The sequence below is a fragment of the Chelon labrosus genome (genome assembly GCF_963514085.1).
Source record: "Chelon labrosus genome assembly, chromosome: 2".
NCBI lineage: Eukaryota > Metazoa > Chordata > Actinopteri > Mugiliformes > Mugilidae > Chelon > Chelon labrosus.
The window spans coordinates 17,239,903-17,259,660 of NC_140338.1; the positions used below are offsets into that span (position 1 = coordinate 17,239,903).

At 42.3% G+C, this 19,758-nt stretch overlaps 1 protein-coding gene across 2 annotated transcripts in view; it reads left to right on the forward strand.

Moving 5' to 3' along the window:
• The window catches only part of coro2aa (coronin 2Aa), a 42,308-nt gene extending 22,733 nt beyond the window's left edge, over positions 1-19,575 (forward strand). For both annotated transcript variants that reach the window (XM_084563807.1, XM_084563808.1), the window contains exons 2-12: positions 3,437-3,637; positions 6,648-6,764; positions 7,117-7,266; positions 8,971-9,150; positions 9,983-10,099; positions 11,316-11,420; positions 11,511-11,607; positions 13,506-13,618; positions 13,716-13,806; positions 14,122-14,378; positions 15,583-19,575. In XM_084563807.1, the coding sequence (XP_084419933.1) occupies positions 3,437-3,637; positions 6,648-6,764; positions 7,117-7,266; positions 8,971-9,150; positions 9,983-10,099; positions 11,316-11,420; positions 11,511-11,607; positions 13,506-13,618; positions 13,716-13,806; positions 14,122-14,378; positions 15,583-15,717 (1,563 nt within the window). In that variant the 3' untranslated portion in view covers positions 15,718-19,575. The remainder of the gene's footprint in view (positions 1-3,436; positions 3,638-6,647; positions 6,765-7,116; positions 7,267-8,970; positions 9,151-9,982; positions 10,100-11,315; positions 11,421-11,510; positions 11,608-13,505; positions 13,619-13,715; positions 13,807-14,121; positions 14,379-15,582) is intronic.
• Positions 19,576-19,758: the final 183 nt, after the last annotated feature.

Below are 19,758 nucleotides of genomic sequence, written 5' to 3' on the forward strand. Positions count from 1 at the left end.
ATGTGGAGCTGAAAATGGAAACAGCTGCATCTTTACAATCACTTCAGCGTCTTTATTTATCCAGTGAAATTTACTGAATGGGCTGGCACTATGTGGTTTATACACAGATCAGGCATAACCGCCTTCCTAATCTTGTGTAGGTCTTCCTTGTGCCTCGTAAACAGTTGTGACTCATCAGAGAAGGGACATGGACCTTCTGAGGGTGTCCCGTGGTGTCTGGCAACATGATGTTGTTAGTGGGGAGCTTTACAATATGTCCTATGGGTCGAGGAGAGGGGCCTCTGTGGATCATCACACAGATACTTGATCAGTTTGGCATCTATTGAGTTTGGAGGCCAGGTCAACACCTTGTGCTGTTTTTCATGTTTTTTTTAGTTGTTCCTAAACCGTTTGTGTGTTCTTGTGTCAGGCTGCATCTTGCTGGGGATGGCTGCTGCCATCAAGGAGTGTCATTGCTATGAGGTGGGGGGGACTGGTCTGGTCGAGGTGGTACATGTCTAAGCAACATCCACATGAATGCCAGGTCCAAAAGTTTCCCAGCAGAACATTGTATTGTCACAAGACGGTCAATGTTATTTACTTCACCTGTCAGTGGCTATAATGTTGTGGCTGGTCGGTGTATATTTGTCATTTTAGTGAGTACTTGCTGATTTAAAAGCAAAGTGCAGCAAAAATCAACATTAAATCTCCCAAACATCAGTATTAGTACTGCAGGTTTAAGCATGTTGTTGTTGTTGTGAAACTTCCACAGTGGTAAAGTGGAGTTCCACAGAAATGCTAGCTCAGACTGGTTGTAGCATCAAACCAATTGTCAATCATTTGCTTGTTCCAACTTCTCAAATATGTTTTAAAAAAATCCTATCATCAAATACATAGACGTCCTACAATATGGAGATGCATCCTTGGGTTCTGTGAAACTGTTGTAAGGATTTTTGTTTAGACACAAACAGTTGAATCAGTTGAATCAAAAGCGAATATACGGTTCTTGTTTATGTGAGCTCTCCAAATTGGCTGATTTGGCACATTTAGCTGTACAAAAGTAAAATAACATGTCACTGCAGCCCTGCTTCTGTGTGATGTTTTATTGTAGGGACTCTTCAGCAAAGACAAAGGGAAGATACACCATTTTTAAAACTAATACGATGTCTTTTTTTTAAGTATTTAGTTTACCAAGGCAATGCAGAATGTGTTTGGTTCCCCAGCAGCACATGCTGCTGAGTTAACCGTGTCAATGCTGCAGGTTCAGCCGCCTGCACGGTCAGAGTCCGACACTATCAGTCACATCCATGTGTGACTGATAGTGTCTGACTCTTAAACACCTGCGAACTTTAAAGAAGCTCTTTGTCAAGCGGGGAAACATTCCTTTGTGGCAGCACGAGGCTGTCTGTCATGGCCTCAGGGTAGAAGGTGAGAGGAGGAAGAGTAAACCGAGACATGAAGTCATGATCCCCGCCCGACTGCTCTCCCTCTGTTTTACTTCCTCGCTCAGCTTCCATTCAGCCACACCTGCATCATGCGGACCATGTATTTATTTAGCCATCATACGGGAGGCCAGTTGGCAGTCAACATGAATCAGGAGAATGATGTCATTGTTTTTGGTGACAGGGACTGTTTTAGGTGACGTGTGATCGGTCGGCTCTCCCTGCGTCTACTATAAGTCCATTTTTTGCGCTCTCATCCATCAACCTCCTCCACCCCTAATTCATAAGTAATGACCACGCAGCAGGCAGGCAGAGGGCCAAGCAGAGTAGCGGAGCAGACATGCTGGCTGGCCAGCCGTCATCCCAACGGACCAGAGCCACTTATCTCTCACAATAATGACATATGCATCGACTGGCTTAAAGGAAGCGGCTAAAAAGAGACTCAAGATTTTTACATTAAGTGTAGTATACTAGTTTGAGAGACTCATATTATTTGCAGAATATCCTGAAAAGAATATAAATAAAGGAGGCCATACGTTTTTAACACTAACATAATTTTGACTATGGATGTTGTCATTTACGACACATAAACAAATGATCTAACGTGGGCCATGTTTCAACAGTTACTCTAGACATCCTATTAATAGTCCATAAACTGAAAATTCATCCCTATATTTTGAGAAATGTTTCCCAAACAAAGATTATAATGCTTTAGATTAGCCTTATATGACTGTTATCATAATTCTATATATATATAAACAAAAATATCCTTAAGATTTCTAAATCAAAACCATAATACTGTCAGAAAGTGGCCACAATATGTTTTTGTATCTGCTTCAATACATTTAATTAAAAAAATGAATCACTTAGCGTGGATTTGAGGACGCTGCATAAGCTGGTGCTTATGGACTTATTTTTAGACATGCAAATATTATCTCTTGGATGCAGCCATAGACCGTAGGATGCAACCACATAAAATAAATGCTTGACTGCTTGCTGCACTGCTTCACACACACACAAACACATTTTACTAAACTAGACCCAAACAATAACCTAAACTTTATTTACAGATGTGGTATCAACCAAGCACTGACAGATTATATACTGTGCAATTGTTTTACCACATTCTCTGGGACACAACAAAAGCAGAATAATATGAAAACAACCGAACAAATAATGAGAATCGAAGTGGAACTAAAATACTACCCTGTGGAACACCATGATTTATGCATACTGTGTACTGTTGGCCTGAGGCAGACATACTGGAGAATAATATTGTCCATCATGCACTGTAGTGTATTTGCAGAGCCCAACAGCAGTTCCAAATGCTTTTTGTAATTTATTTAAGATTTAAGATGTGTGATAATATTCAGTGTAAACATCACATAAACATTTTTAATCCCTTAAATTGAATTCACATTTTTGGAGGGAAAAAGATAGAAAGTGAGATGATTTACTATTTAATCAAACATTTTATTGGATGCATGTAATAAATGGGCTAAACTGCCCTCAGGAGCTTATTGCCTGGTTGGTTTCCCAGCTGACCAGACTTTTTGCTACATGTAATTCCCTCATTTTAACCCACATTGCATGGCACACATGCTAAAATGATGCAATATGCTAAAACAGATAAACTTTAAAAAAAAAACATTTCACATGCATATATTAAGTTTTTAAATGACTTAAAATGCCATCTAATGTGTACATGGTGTGCTCGGTAATACACAGTCTTTCTATGCACACATTTGGTTTTGTGTTGTGCTTTGATTTAATTTGAAAGTGATGTAACACGCTTTCGGGCATGTAGCCACAATAAATGACTTTAAAATGATTCTGCTTTCACAACTTCTACTTTGGTTTTTGAGGGAGATAGTCCCCTACAGTGCTCTCCTTTGTTCGTGAGAAAGCGGGAGAAGCAGTGACGCCCATAAAAAGCTCAGTCACCATAACTGTGCAAGATGGATGACTCTCCTTGACTGACCTCACTCTTCCTCCCTTCCTCCCTCTCCTCTCAGATGACATGGCGTCCTCAGTACCGCAGCTCCAAGTTCCGCCACGTGTTTGGTAAGGCCGCCACCAAGGAGAGCTGCTATGATGGCGTGCCAATCACACGCAGCGTCCAGGACAACAACTTCTGTGCCGCCAACCCTCGTTTCCTGGCCGTTATCACCGAGTGCGCCGGGGGTGGGGCCTTCCTTGTGCTCTCGGTCCATCATGTGAGTATCTGCACACCGTAGTGACAGGCAGGTGTCGTGTTTTTAAAGATGGGAGATGACATTGCTTTCTGTTTTTGTTGTTACAAACAAGGGAAGAATAAATCCCAAGTTCCAAACCTCTGACCACGCACACAAAAATTCATGAGTTGTATTTTTTATTTGCTTTTAATGCTTTGGATCAAGACTGTTCAAAAAGATGTTTTTTTGACTATTTAGAAGAAGGAGCATGATTTGTAAGCTCCGTGTTTATTACAAAATTACTGCAGACGTACAACAGGATAAATCATAAACTGAACATAAAAAAAAAGCAGGGTTGCATGTTCAAAATCCCTTGTGGTTTTGTCTTTGTTCCTGTGTGCACAAGCAGTACACCTGGAAAAGACAGCTCTGCTCTCAGCTTATAAATAGCATGGCACCATTGCAGTCAAAACGAACCTCGAAATACAAGGAATCCCGCCACCAGCTCATCCACTGTAACCAAAACATTGCATGTAGTCTTCTATGTCTTATCTCCATCACTAAAATCTCCTTTAACGTGATCCATCAAACACTCGTCCAGACATTATTTATACGCATTAGCACATCTACCGGTGTTATCAATAACAAAGCTGAACTCACAAATGAACGCCCTCACTCGTGTGTTGGTTAAATTTACAGTCTCGCTATATATCTCCAGTCTGGGGTGGTTCATCAATCTAAACACCTCTCCCTACTTCGCCCCCCCCCTTTCTCTTTCTGTCTGAGTTATCCCCTCCCTCCTGGCATAGGGTATGAATTGCATACGAGCTCAGGAATGGCATAACTCATCTTCTGACCCCCCCTCTTCCCCTCCTTTCACTGTCTTGAGGAGATGAAACTTCAGAGCTCCCTCCTCCACTACCTTCATCTCCCACCTCTGTGTGTGGACGAACAGTAAAGCCATTGTTCTGCGAGGTTAAGCAGCTCATGCATATAATTATGAGAACAGAAGTCCTTCTTCCATGTGTTTGTGTTACTGGAAGCGGAGATAATGGTTACATCATTCCCTCGTTCCAAACACACCTCACCTTGAACATTAATGTAGCCTGCAGGTGTGTTGAAAGAAGGTTCTGTTTGTACAAACATCATAATAGGGCGTCTTGTTGAGGCAGAAAATCTTGAGTAACTTTTCCTTGTCACAGGATCATCAAATACGAGGGCCGTGTGTCATGATCGTTTGGTGTAATTCCTCCCCTCGGGTTGAGTGGTTTGATGTTAATGTCATGCGAGGCTGGACTTCTTGCTAAATGCGATGCCTGCTCCAACCTGCTCAGACTGACATGTCGTGGTTAGATCTGTAAAGACTTTGCTTCACTTCCTTGTCTGTCTGAGTTTAAAGCTGTGATAATCAATATTTTATGTATGCAAAGAAGCAGCCGTGCCTAGTCTGATAAATGTCCTCAGGGGGCGTCACTTGAGTTGATGTTGGTTGTGGCTAAAGACTCAAGGTGGACAAAAATATAAAATAAATCTGGTGGTGCTGAGTTAGAAAGAAGCAAGCTATGGACTGCTGTTCATCTCTGCTTAAGTCTATCAGCACGAGGCAACATAAGCTACTACAAACAAAATGCACCTTAATCCCAGACTGAACTATAAGCAGTACAGTTGCATTATGGGTAACGTATGCGCCAGAAGTAAGAATAATGCATAGAATAAAAAAGACAATCTGTCTCTGCTGCATTTATTTTATTTTTCTTTTAGCTTCCAATTGTGAGTCTGACACTGTTGAAATATTTCAAAGCTAAATCAATTAAATACTTTTCATTTACTGCATTTTAGTGTCTTTTATGTCATTGTTTTGTTTTTCGCTTCTTCTGGTTCAATGCCGTTTCCACGCGCAGCAGCCGGAAATTCGCAGTAAAGAAGCTCTGCTAAAGTGATGGTCAAGCAACTCACTGGTGAACGCAGCGAGCAAGCATTTAGCAGCTTGACTCCTGATTTCCCTCAGGAGATGGAGGAGAGACAAACATAGTTCATCCGCATGCATGTAGCCAAAACACCTTTTAGGACTGCTATCAGTTTATAGACCTCTAAAACCAATGTCAACCAATGCCTGAGCGCTCTGACTGCTCTACATACACCGCTCATAAATACACCCCGGTCTGCTTGAGTTGAGACACCAGTCGCCTCCTGTGATTTTAACGATACGACCATAAAGGGCATTCAGGGGGCAGCCAGCAGAAGGAGCAGAAATGCATTATTTTATGTCTTTTTTTTTTATTTATTTTTGTTGCTAAATGTTTTGAATGTTCTTGTTTTTCGTTCCTTTCCCCAGCACGCACTGTATATTGGTTTGTTGCCGCTTTGTGTGACATAATTATGCAGCTTTTGGCCGTGACTGTCACGCATTTTAAGCTCAGTTGACATGCCAGTTCGATCAGGCTCGACGCTCTGTTTAAAGTGACTGAAAATCGATGAAACGTTTGTTTGTGCCGAGTTAATTAACAGTCTATACCCTGCAGGAAGCTGATGCTCTTTCCATATAAAATGCTTTTGCTGTTTTATGAAATTTGACTACAATAAGAGTAATCTCCATATGAGTGGAGCAAAGGAATCGTTTGTAGTTGAGCCAGAGAGATCTATGTAATTACTGCTGCCTTCAAATGTGGTCGTGTTTACCGTGCTCACAAGAAAAGTCCATATGAACGACGGAAAACGTTTTATGTTCTTCTGCATTTCTTACATAACTCACCCGGTCGTTAGCTTGCTAAACTTTTAGCCCTGGTGTCTTCCACAGTTGCCTTGCAGCAGTGTTTTCAGGACTGTATTTGAGCACCAAGCGTTATGTGTACCCAACTTGGCATATCACGGCCATAGAACGAGTCTAGTTCCTAGTTGACCAATGTATAACCTGCCATACGATGGTGAATTATTGTTTTTATGTTATGAGGCAGATTTTGTTCATCCCTATACTCAGCAGACATGAGAAAATGACTACAATGCTGACAAGTTAATATGTTTTGTGTCGTAATTTTGTGTATTCTTCCATCAGACGGGTAAGATTGACCCTCACCACCCTCGAGTGTCGGGCCACAGGGGCAACGTGCTGGACGTCAAATGGAATCCGTTCAACGACTACTCCATCGCCTCCTGCTCTGAGGACACCACGGTTTGTGCACACGCGAACAAACACGCGTAGCAAATTCTCTAAATGGTTTTCCTGACGTGTCATTACTTCTCATGGAATATGAGCATGTTGCAGCAGGGAGATCATTTTATTGGCTCGCCGTTTAGCCTTCGAGAAGAACTACAAGTCATTCCTCACATTCCTCAGCTCTGACCTGGCAGATAGGCTCAGAACAAACGCCTGTAGACAGAAAGACAAATGAAGAGTTTAGCTTCTTCTATATAAAATGTGTCTCTGCTTCACATATTAAAGTCGCTTATCTCTCTGTTTTCTGTTTTTCAAACCATCTCTTATTTTTGCGTTTGTTAAATTGTGCGTGTGTGTGTGTCTGCAGGTGAAAGTGTGGGAAATCCCTCCTCATGGTGTGCTGAAAAACCTGACAGTACCGTGGAAGGAGCTCCAGGGTCACAGCCGCAGAGTGGGCCTCATTGAGTGGCACCCAACTGCTAATAACATCCTCTTCAGCACAGCCTACGACTACCAGGTAACACAAACACGCACACACTACTTTCAACACAAGCTTGGAGAGTTTTATGGCTAAATGACCGTACGGTAACAAGAGCCGAACTGTGACCTGCTGTAAGTTGTGTATTACTAGGCAACCAAACTCAGCACAGTTACACACAGATAGGACTGGGTAGGATTGTTGGTGCTTTGATCTGTGGAGGTATGAACCCACCAAACCCACATCAAAGATTTACGGCAACGTGGGCCGACTGTGACATCTCCTCACGTTGTCTGGGCCAAAAAGTTGCACCTTATTTCCTTCCCTGCTGGCCCGTGTGTGCCAGCGTGGAAGGAAATAACTCTTCACACCAGCAGCTGGCAGCAGTCTGTGTTAAGTTATTCAGAAGCTACTGTTAGCTGGAAGGCAGGGAAGCTAGGAAGCCGTCACAGAGAGGTGGCCTCTTCCGGATCATTCTGATAGATGACAGTGTTGTTGTGAAAATACTTGTTTATTGGATGTAACGTGACGATGTAGATTGTTAAAAGCGTACTTACACCCTTTGAACTTTGCTATTTTGTTTTGTCTTGTGTACTGGTTCACTAAGCTGAACCGCCAATCAGAGTGATCCCTCCCACAAACAGTTTTTGTCGCCTATTCAACGGCTAGTTGTCACCGTTGGCGACCTTTGGTAACTAGATTCTACATGGCAACAGTGGACAGGTTGTCCAACTAGTGTCAACAGTGCAGAACACATCTAACTGGGGTATGGATGCTCACCAACTTGGTGTGTTACGGCCCTAAAGAATTCAAATAGTGTACGCTGCATCGTGAGCACTTCATGTCTTTAATAACAGAGAATGTGACAGAGGTGTTTCTTTGAAAACCTTAAATTCTGACTCTCAGTGTCCAGTCTCAGTGGATCAGTAGGGTTTGGGTCATTCAACTGCAGCTGAAACATCTAAAGCTGCTGCTAGTTTATCAGTCTGAGAGTCCGACAGCGAGCCGACTTCATGAAGTGATGGGCCAGGGCTGTGGAGGTGAGAAGAGGAAGAGCCGTGCCAGCCGTGACGCCCACAGCAGTTCACGGCAGCATTTAGTGTCCGTCTTCTCGCACCTATTGACTATATTAATAAATATGTATTTTCTGTGTGATTTATGCTCCCTCCCCTTTTTAAACAGGGTTAAAAAAATCTTTCTCTGGCGCAAATAACTTCTTTCTCTTTTGGTACACACAACTGAGCGCAACAGCACAAATTCCTTTGAGATAAGGAAAGTATGCACCGTTATTCCCATTTGTGCAACTACTTGTGATAACATGCTTCTCAGCCCCTCATTAAGCCTGGCCGCTTTTAACAGCTTGAAACGCTCTTCGTTATGATGTGAATGAATCATTCTTTGTATAAAATACTTTGCTTGTAGTCCACTCCAGCTTTTAATGAAGGGAACCAAGCTACCAAATAGAAGGAAAGAGAGAGATCTGATCCAGTTTGATATCTGACATAAAGAAAATAAACTGTATAATCAACCTGCCATAAATACACAGTTGAAGAAGAGCACCTTTATTGTCCACATGTTTGATATTTGTTTAAATTTGCATGTAACCCATCTATTCACACACCCACAGACAGCAGCGAGTCCCCTCTCCCCTGTAGTGACATTTCACTTTCATCAAAGTCCATGTTTCAGAAGTTTATATTGAGTCTGATGTCATTCTTCCTGTGTGTGTCTTTCCACCTCCAGGTAATGATCTGGAACCTGGACTGTCCAGAGCAGGTGATAAAGAACCCAGTGCGGACCATCAGGCACCACTCAGATGTGGTCCTGTCCATGTCTTTCAACACGGACGGCAGCGTCCTCGCCACCACCTGCAAGGACAGGAAGGTCCGACTGATGGAGCCGCGCTCAGGAAACCTGCTGCAGGTACTGCTGTGTTTGTGTGCATCACTCACGTAAATCTGTTTATACAGTCATGATGTGGAGGCTAGGCTCGGCAAAAAGCAATTAACCCTGATCGAAACACTTTGAACTGTAGGGTGTAGTTTAAGGTTAGGAAAAGTCTTCTAGTTTTGTGTCAGTTTTCTTTCGCAGTATATTACAAGAAGTGTTTTCAGGTAGTGACTTACTCGATACAAAAATTGGCGTTGAACGGCATCTCTTTGAAGAACGTATGTGACAGTAAAAGAACATCAACGTGTAGATAGTTTAAACTAACACAATGCTTTTGAAGAGTAAATAATTAACAGAACAGAAGTTTTTTATTGTCTATTGTCTGGTTAAAAAAAAATAACATTGAAATACAGCAATCATTTATTGTTCAGCAGCAATAAAACTAAAAGCTATAGCATCATAAAGATAAAAACTATAGCAACAGCACACACAAGAAATTGTAATTAATGCACATGTCTTAGCTCCGGCGGACGGTTGCATCGCAGCCAATGTTGCGTAAGTCGTGGTTCCCTGCTCCTTTTCTCCTTCCCAGCCTGGACACCCAGGCACTCACCCAGCACCTCACAGCCAAATCTGACACCTAAAGCCTCGCCTGGCCCACGGCATAGCTCCACAGACCTCTGGGTCACCAGCCAACTCACACTAGTCTGCTCTAACATCCTCCTGTGCCTGCCAAACAAGCTCCTAGAGACTTAAAAGAGACATTATAGGACAGTGCTGTAATAAACATCCCTTTATATTACTATAAAAAGTTCTTTGATGTACATAAATGTTCGTAATGCTTGATTAATGCTCTTATTTTCAGGAAGCCAACTGTAAGACGCACAAAGCCAGTAAGGTGTTGGTCCTGGGGAACATGAAGATGCTTCTCACATCAGGCACTTCACGCTGGAACGAACGACAGATAGCTCTGTGGGATCAGGTAGGAGCCGCCACGGAAACGCTGAGAGCGCTGCAAGAAGTCTTCTGGGACAAAATGCTGATTTTCAAATGCTACACAAAAAAAAAAAAAAGATGCATTATGGCAAGACTAGTGCAAATTTGTCTCTTTCTTATGTCTTTCATTATATATATTTCAGCTCCACTTACATTTCAGAAGGAAAGGAGGATAAATGAAAGAATGAATGTACATATATACAGGACAATCTTGTCAAATACAATAGTAGTACCATACAGTAGTACCAGGACCTCAATGAATTAGGACGAAAACAAAGGTCAGCCATTGCCTTTATGTCCTTATCAGCATGTAGAAGAGTATTGCTGGAGAGGTCACCCTTTTAAACCCAACACACCTTCATGGGTCAGAGACCTCATGTTGTTCCCTAAGTTCAAGGGTTCACCTGGAAAATGTGAGTCTGTTTGCTTGCTCTGTGATTAATTACACAGATAAATTAAAAACGCTCCAGGATAAATGAGACTCTCATAGCTGATGCACGCTCTCTAAATAAACTGTGGTTTATGAGTGTTTGCCGTATTAGATAGCGCCTGTTACATGAATAAACACATATATTGGTAGATATTTAATCTCAGTCTTGGCTTGTGACCCCTTATGGATGTCTGGCAGTTGCCATCAATTTCACACAGAAACCCAATTTAAATACATATAAATGTTTGTTGCTAACAGTGTGGTTATGGCACTTTTCTACTTTCTTCTGAATTTAATACTTTTATTTGTTAATTAAATAATTTCTCTGAACACTTCCTTCACTACTCTCCAGTTATGTGGAGTCAAACACAACTCTGCCATCTAGTGGCTGAGATGCAGCATCATTTGAAGCCGCCCACCCACTGACTATATCTGAATGGCATCTCTCTCCGTGTTAAACCACATCCAAACTTGTTCTCTTTGTGATTCTGTCATCAGCCGGTTGCTGTGATCACACCTGTTAGTTCGTAGTAATTGCCGGCGCGTGCAGGCCTGTGGGTTTTGATGTGTGAGAGTGAATCGTGTGCTGAGGATTAAGGCAAAGCATGGATTAAGGATTGAGCACTCTCTGTTTTTAATTCAGCGCTTGGAGAGTGCTTCTTATGTGGCAGTGGATTTAAATGATAGTGTTTTCATAGCGGGGGGGGGGAATAATTTTGAGTGTTTTTTGAAATAAAACGTTTTTTTTGTGTGTGTCTTTGTGTGTTTGTAGGATGATCTGTCTGTGCCTTTGCTGGAAGAGAACCTGGATGGTTCTTCAGGGGTCATCTTTCCTTTCTACGACCCCGACACACACATGCTCTACCTTGCTGGAAAGGTGAAATCCTTTAAAATCATAATCATAAATAAAGAAAAAGAAAAAATACACTGTTGTTAAGATTGTTACAAAGACTTTTTGACTTTTTAGGGTGACGGAAATATCAGGTACTATGAGATCAGCTCGGAAAAACCGTACCTCCACTACTTGACGGAGTACCGCTCACATTCGCCTCAGAAAGGAATGGGTAAGAACACACACATTCATGCACAGCTTTAAACTCTCTCACCTAAAGTAATCTCCATTATTCTGGACGTTTCATTGAACTCTTTCCATAGCCGAGTGTGTTTAACATGTAGCTGTTGTTCCCTGTGTGGAGACTCCGCCTGTCTCCTCACTCTCTTGCACCTGTAAGCAAAGGTGCCATGCAAACAAGCCTGCCGTATTTGAATAGCCAAACCAGCTGATCTAAGGGATGTTGATGTAGATCATGTGAAGTGACAGGCTGTACACGCACAGTCATGCAATCTCTTCTCTATGATTTTTAAACTCGTGTTTTACTTGCTTGCTACGGTCGAAGACAGAATAAAATTTCTGGAAGTGCTTTAAGTGGACTTTTAACCACCCACTGATTTGGCTGTAGGACCTGTAGCATTATGTTTGAACTGACTGGCGACTTAAAGAAACACGTTCATTGTCCCGATTATCCATTGAAACAACACTCGGATGTGAAATCATTACAAGGGTAAACAGGTGAAAAGCTGTAGCAGCCAACCGGGATAAAGGGATTAAAGGATTATAGCAAGTATCAGTAAGTAGAACGTGTGCCGTGCAAACGGTTAAAATAAAACAAGCAGACAATTAGTGTATCAGACAGTTGTGTTTAAACAGATTAGAGTAATCTGGGTAAGACACTCTGTAAAGTATACGATTGAAATCTTACAAATATGATTGCTTTGCCTGCAAAAACTGTCCAGTGAAAGCCTCGACAAAGCACAAAGTCAGCTGATTGCTCTATTGTGCACTACTCGTGTTCAGGCTGTGTGCGGTGTGGTACGTGTAACATTTGATGTGAGGATTTTTAAAGTATTTATTTAATTTTTAAAAACACACCTTTTGCGTATTGCAGTTAGTAGTACACCCTTTCTTGTAGATTATGTAGTTGTGCAGAACTATCATCAGCAGCGCTGGAGCACCACAGGGGTCTGTGCTCTCCCCTGTCTTATTTACCCTGTATACCTTGGACTTCAATTACAACACAGAGTCATGTCATATACAGATGTTCTCAGCCGACACTGCAGTTGTGGGGTGTATCGGGGATGGACAGGAGCAGGAGTACAAGAATCTGGTGAACAACTTCGTCTCATGGTGCGAAGCAAACCACCTTCTGATCAATACAGCTAAAACCAAGGAGATGGTAGTGGATTTCCAGAGGTGCAGGCCCCACCTGCAGCCGGTAACCATCAATGGGGAGTTTGTAGAGGTGGTTCAGACCTTTCAGGGTCTACAGCTGGATCGCAAACTGGACTGGTCGGCTAACATAGACTGGGTATACAAAAAAGGACAGAGCCGTCTCTGTTTCCTCAGGAGGCTAAGATCGTGTAATGTCTAATATCGGAAGCTGCTGGACATGTTCTACCAGACTTTCGTTGCCAGTGCCCTCTTCTACGCTGTGGTGTGCTGAGGAGGCAGCACTAAGAAGAAGGGAACCTCGCTGCTGGACAGACTGATAGAGAAGACGGGCTCTGTGGTAGGGGCAGAGCCGGAGTCCCTGACATCGGTGGCAGAAGCAAGGACCTTGAACAAACTCCGGACCATCGTGAACAATGTCCACCACCCTCTACACGACACCATAGTCAGGCAGAGAAGCTCGTTCAGAGACAGGCTGCTGTTTCTGTCCTCCACCACGGACAGGTTGAGGAGGTTGTTTGTCTCTCAGGCTATACGACTCTACAACGCCTCCCTGTGAGGCAACTTAAATATCTTTCATATCTGTTTCCGACCGACCAACCAGTCCTTTAGTTTGCGGTAACTGTACCTAACTCTCAGCAAAATAAAATCAATATCTGCAGTAACACAGGAGTGGTGTGATGACATGGGTGTGAAGTAGTGACATGGTCCGGGGTTGTGTGTGTCGTCCTGCAGGTGTGATGCCAAAGAGAGGTCTGGACGTGAGCTCCTGCGAGGTTTTCAGGTTCTACAAACTAGTGACAATCAAGAGTCTCATCGAGCCTCTTTCCATGATCGTACCCCGCCGGGTAAGAGTACACAGACGACAGCGGGACCCCACTGTATGAGAAGCACATCTGAGCTGAATAAATTGAAAAGCTGAATGTGCTGTGCATCTGTTTCCAGGCGGAGTCGTACCAAGAAGACATCTACCCGATGACGGCCAGTAACAGGCCTGCTTTGACTGCAGAGGAGTGGCTCAGTGGCATCAACAAAGGTCAGAAATAACGTGTGTGTTAGATAATTGTGTACGCTGCAGAGGTGCTGGAGCCTTTGTGTTTCATTTTTTTTAATTAATTTATTGACACATTTTACTATTTGCCTGGCACAATAAATGTCAGTTGCAGCCCTAATCACATCATACACATGCTCAGTGTTATCACTACCTTTTCAGCTGCACTCTCTTATGTGTCCAAATTTGCAAACAAGAGCTTGTAGTTTACCGAGTGACGCTTTAGTGTGGAGGATGAATAAAACATACAGACTAAGTGACTCATCTCTCTCCCCTGGTCATGCTCCCTTTGTCCTCTAGGTCCGTTGCTGATGTCTTTGAAGCCTGGAAGTCAGGATGCAGAGTCCTTCTCGGACACGAAGGGGATAGGGAGCTCTCTGGACAGTCGCAGGTCTCAGAGCAGACCGGGCATGCTGCAGCTCGCTTACATTCAGGACCAACTGGAAGCCAGAGATGCCAAAAACGACAGCGGCCGCACAGAGGGTGACAAGAGTTGGACGCCCGTGAGCAACGGAGAAGACGTCGCACTCAGCTCTCCTCCCAGGACAGAGAATGAGGTGCTAAATGATTTTGGTGTCTCCGCCTATTGTGTCATCATGTGTTTTGAAATTTGTATTTTTCATGCACAAAGACACAGTATACATCAGATACGATTTTTTAGATTTAACTATATACACCGATCAGCCACAACATTAAAACCACTGACAGGAAAAGTAAATAACATTGACAACCTTGTGACAACACAATGTTCTGCTGGGAAACTTTTGGACCTTGCATTCATGTGGATGTTACTTAGACACATACCACCCACCTAGACCAGACCAGGCACCCCCACCCCATAGCAATGACACTCCTTGATGGCAGCAACCATCCCTAGCAGGATGCAGCCTGACACAGACACACACACAAAAACGGTTTAGGAACAACTAAAAAAAACATGAAGAACAGCACAAGGTGTTGACCTGGCCTCCAAATTCACTAGATCCCAAACTGATCAAGTATCTGTGGGATGCACTGGAACAAGCCTGATCCACAGAGGCCCCTCCCTGCAACCCATAGGACCCAAAGGCCCCCACTAATAACATCCTGTTGCCAGACACAACAGGACACCCTCAGAAGGACCATGTCCATTCTCTGATGAGTCACAACTGTCTTGGAGGCACAAGGGAGACCTACACAATATCAGGACATAATGTTTTGGCTGATCTGTGTATCTAGGTCGGGTCTAATGGTTAAGGCTGCTTTTATGTGACCTGAGAGGCAAAGCTCAGGGCAATAAAATCTGACATGATGCAATCGTCATTGCTGTGAATGCACGGTACTGATTAGTGTTAGACAGTGAATACTCAGGTACTGTACTTAGGTTCACGTTGAAGTGCTTGTATTTTACATACATGTTCACTTCCTTCTTACTTTTCAGACTAATATTTTATAAAATAAGATCATTTTCTAAAACATGGTGCAGCCCAAAGCTCCTGTAGTCTTAGTATATTTAAAGTGTGCTCATGGTACTTTTATGTAGGTGAATTATCTAAATCTTCCCTCCTCACTGATCATAACTGAAGGCCATCAACACCCTATCAGCATTTTCATGCACTAACAGCTTGTTTGATCCAGACTGCGGTGACTAGTGCAGCAGTAGAACAATATGTTTTAATCAGAGCAGCAAACCGCAGCCTGAAAGTGATGAGGGGACGGTCGCGGGGGCGGACGCGACACGCTTGATTTACTCCGCTATAACGTGCGTGTGTTTGTCCACAGCTGCGTCTGAAGTTCCACAAGCAGCAGGAGGAAATCCGACGGCTGAGGGAGCTCCTCAACCAGAGGGACGTGCACATCAAGCAGCTGGAGCTGGAGATTAAGAACATCAAAAACTCCTCTCAGAGCTCACTTTAGGACTCTCTCGACCCGCTAAGCCACCGTCACGTCTTCACGGGACACATGCATTACTGTACAGACTTACTAAACCCCCATTTTGAAAGCCGCCACACTTTTGGTAAGATCCTGGCTAATGAGCCCCGCTTACTCACTGCACAGGGGTGATTGAAATCTGGATTGGGTGTTTTGCTTTTTTTTTCCAGTCAGTGGTTTCGTCAACTCTACACACACAGTGCACATATTCTTTGTTCGTGTACATACACTCTGCACCTTTTGACCTTTCCTCCCGTTTCTTTTGTACGCTTCACACCTATGCAAGTTTATTGTAATTTTTAGCTTTTTAAGCTCTTTGTAGCCGAGAGACAAGAGGATGTTTGTGCCCGTCTTGACTGAATGATGTGGCTGCCTGTGTGTCGTCTGAAAGTCGTTGCAGGGCCGGAGCAGACATCCTGTGTGATTGTATGATAGTGCTGAATTTATTTTCTGTGCTTGGTGATTTTTTTTTTTCTTCTTCTTTTTTTTTTTTTTTTTTAAAAAAAAAATATTTAAACTACTGTAAACGGAGACAGCTGTGGTGATCAAGTCTTTAATGAGAAATGTACGGGTGCTTGAATGCGAGTGAGCTAAATGAATGACAATACCGTGATCCCAGCTGTGTTCCTGCCATTCCATTAAGCTGCGTTTTGTTCTTTTATTTTTACGAATGACTGGAAATTTGGTGGAAAATCGATCCGTTTTACTGCAGCCAATTCTGTAACTGATGCCATGTAACGGTTTTGATCTTAATTTTTTTATATTTATTTTAAATACAGTCAATGAAAACACCTTTTAGTCAAGTACTTGAATTTGCAGTTTTGGCCAACACAGCGTTGCAGAATGTTTAAAACGTGCAAAATCCTGTTTTTCCTGATTTCCTGGAGTCGATGTGAAGAACCGCCTGAGCGCCGCACTACTTTTATCTCATGTGCTGGCGTCCCAACTCAGTTCTCGGTGCAAAGCCAATATTTTATTGCTCTAATACTGGGGTTTTATAATCATATTTTACTGATTTCTTGTCAGGTTTTTATAAACGGCAATAAAAACTGAGTACCTGTGCTGAGGCTGTGATAACCGGAGTTAGGAGTGAGTGATTTGATACCGTAAAACAATATACATTTGTCAGATTAAAGATTTATTTGTAGCATTCCCCTTGTTCAACTTAAAATTTAAATTAATGAACAAAATTGTTGTATTGCAAAATGAGTTTTCCCAGCGCAGGGCACAACTCTCAATACGTTCATCAGTAAGTTCACTATATCTTGATGTATGTTGATATTGCATTTTTAAAAAAACATATCTAGTAAAAGATCTCTCCATATTTCTGACTCTTGGCGCAATATGGCACTAAACTGTCTCCGCGAGAAGATGGAGCTTGTAAGTAAGTGGACCTTGAGTGAGGATTTATTTGCGTGTGGCTTTTCCCAAACCCTAGATTGAATTGTCAAGCTCAGTTTTTTATGTCTACAGGCCCATAACGGCAAGGCAAACTTTATTTACTCGTGCCTAGTCATCTGTTATGGCTGAAACTCCACAGCAAGCAAGATTATACCCCGAAAAAAATCATATATTTTACCAGATGCTTGTTATATCTAAGAGTTATCCTCAGATAATAATAACAGGAGTTCCCAATATTCTGTTTGAGCTCTTTGGAAAGACTGTTTAAAGAAACCTCTGTGAGAAAATGTCTCTTTTATGAGCTTTGTAAAAGCTTAGGCTTGTAAAATGTGCATACATTTGAACTGAGCAGTAGGCAGAATTCATCATGATGGCTTGTAGAAATGCGTTTTCCCTCGGGGGACGTGTGAATGGTGTTCAAGGTTCCTGGTGCAGAGCAGTCGGACCAATTTGTTGCTTTCAGAACTGGGGCAGCTGTTTTTGTTTTGTTTTGTTTTCCCCAACAAACACAAGAAAAACATTCCCTTGTCTTTAAGCTACTTGTTGAGACAAACCAGTACATATGGATAAATGCCACCGAACATAACACAGCAGTACATTATGATCCGAGGTTAACCAGTCAGTTACAATATGAATGAACATGCCTGATTTTACCCAGGGGCGAAATCTCTCCGCAATGATTTTCCAGATTTGGCTCATGTTTCAGGAAACACATGGAAACTGCAGCACAGGCCCGCCACACAAAAAGACACACTGGCTTCAATGCAGTTGTGAAGTGTGTGACCTCTTTGACCCCTGGCGGGACGGTTCTAGCACGGCTTCATCTGTGGTTGACTTTGTCCAGGAGCGGCAGCATTTGCTCCAACCACCGCCGCCGCCACCGCTGCCCACAGACAGGTCTCACCACGTGCTGCTGTTATCACAGTTGGCCATTTCTCTTGCTTTAAGGCTGATTCGACTGTTCACATCAATGGAGGTAACGAGTTTTACCTCCACTTTGCCTCTTTTCCATCACAGAAACATTGCGGTGAGCTTAATCAGGTCCATGTTTCTTCATAGTTTTTAATCGAGCCTTCAACAAAAAGTTCTTATTGTGCTCTGTTTGAAATGTGAGACTGAAGAACAATCACAGGCTGGCTTGTGAATGCTTGTGAATACTTTTCTGCTTTCAGGAAAGGATGAAGATCACTAGTTAAACAGCAACAGCAGCAGCTAAAGTGTCTCAGTTGTTGACTGTCCTCTTTCCTGCATCTGTCTGACCCATTTATTAACATTACATGCTCTTCCAGTGATGGTATTTAAAAGAAACTGACACTGAAAACACAGAGTTACAGCTCAAAATATATTTTTAAATTTTCTTTCTGATAGAGTTTAATCCTCTGAGAACAAAATCTGAGAAAAAACAGTATCTCCCTCGTCACTGTCCCCGTGAGACACTGTGTGTTATGTTATTTTTATCTGAATGAAATATTAAAATCAATGCTTTTATGTGTTTCACATATTTCCCCAATACTCAGCCTGACACGTTTGTTTCGTCTATGGCTTCCATCAGAAAAATTACAATGAATAAAACCATATAGGTTTGTTCTAACATGCTCTGTGCACCTGCACAGGTGTGTCCTCTTATTCTTTCTGCTCAGACCTCTCTGCGCTGGGGAAGGTTAGGGTGAGTTGTACTGGAGCAGCGTCTTTTAGAAGTGAGGTTTGTAGACTCAAAACTAGATGTTCTAACAAAAAGATAGTACAGATTTTATCATGGGAAGTGCGCCATCACAATTCATGATTCACAGAAGTCAAAACCCCCATTTTTTGTCTGAGTTTGATTATTATTTAAAAAAATGTCTCTCCTCTGTGTCACTCAGATTATTCTAGTAGGACAACTCTAAATTCTCAGCGTATCCTTGTTAAATAAAGGTTAGTTGAATTACACATCTACATCAAATCACATTGCCAACTAATCCTGACTGCCAAAACATACCCACTGCTTTGAGTGTCTATGTGTAACCCTGTACTAATCAGTTTAATTTCACTATAACATACATTAGTATGAATTATTAATAATAGGCTGTGTGGACGGCACCAGAAGAAAAATCGTTTCTTCATAAATGTATTTCTCGAGGTTTCCTGCAAGTTGTCTAATGGATGAATCATCGCGTCGCTGTGGTACGGTGCTGACTGTTGTTGCTCGGCTGAAATTGTATTAGTGGAGCAGCACAGGGTGATCATTCTGCTGCTCCGTTATGAATGTAGTAGTCGCAGTAAGCCATTGGACCAAAAACTCAATGAGCCAAATGAAAACAAGAAACTCAATCCATGCCCGAGACCTCTGACAGTCTCTGACATTACACAGGAGCAATAATGTCACTGCGGAGTCTCTTGTAGCTGTCTGATTTAATAAACTATTTCATTTTAACGGTGGGTTTGTGTTTTGGCCTCACTGTGCCTGACTCAGATGCATTTATTTTGATGTCTTTTAAGTGTATTTAATAAATTAAGAAAAGGATTTATCACATTTCTTTTAATATATATATTTTTTAAACGTTTTTTTTTTTTTTTTTTTTTTAAACAAACACATCTCATAAAAGATTACATTCTTCTGAGAAATGAATCTGTCTCCGTTGGTAG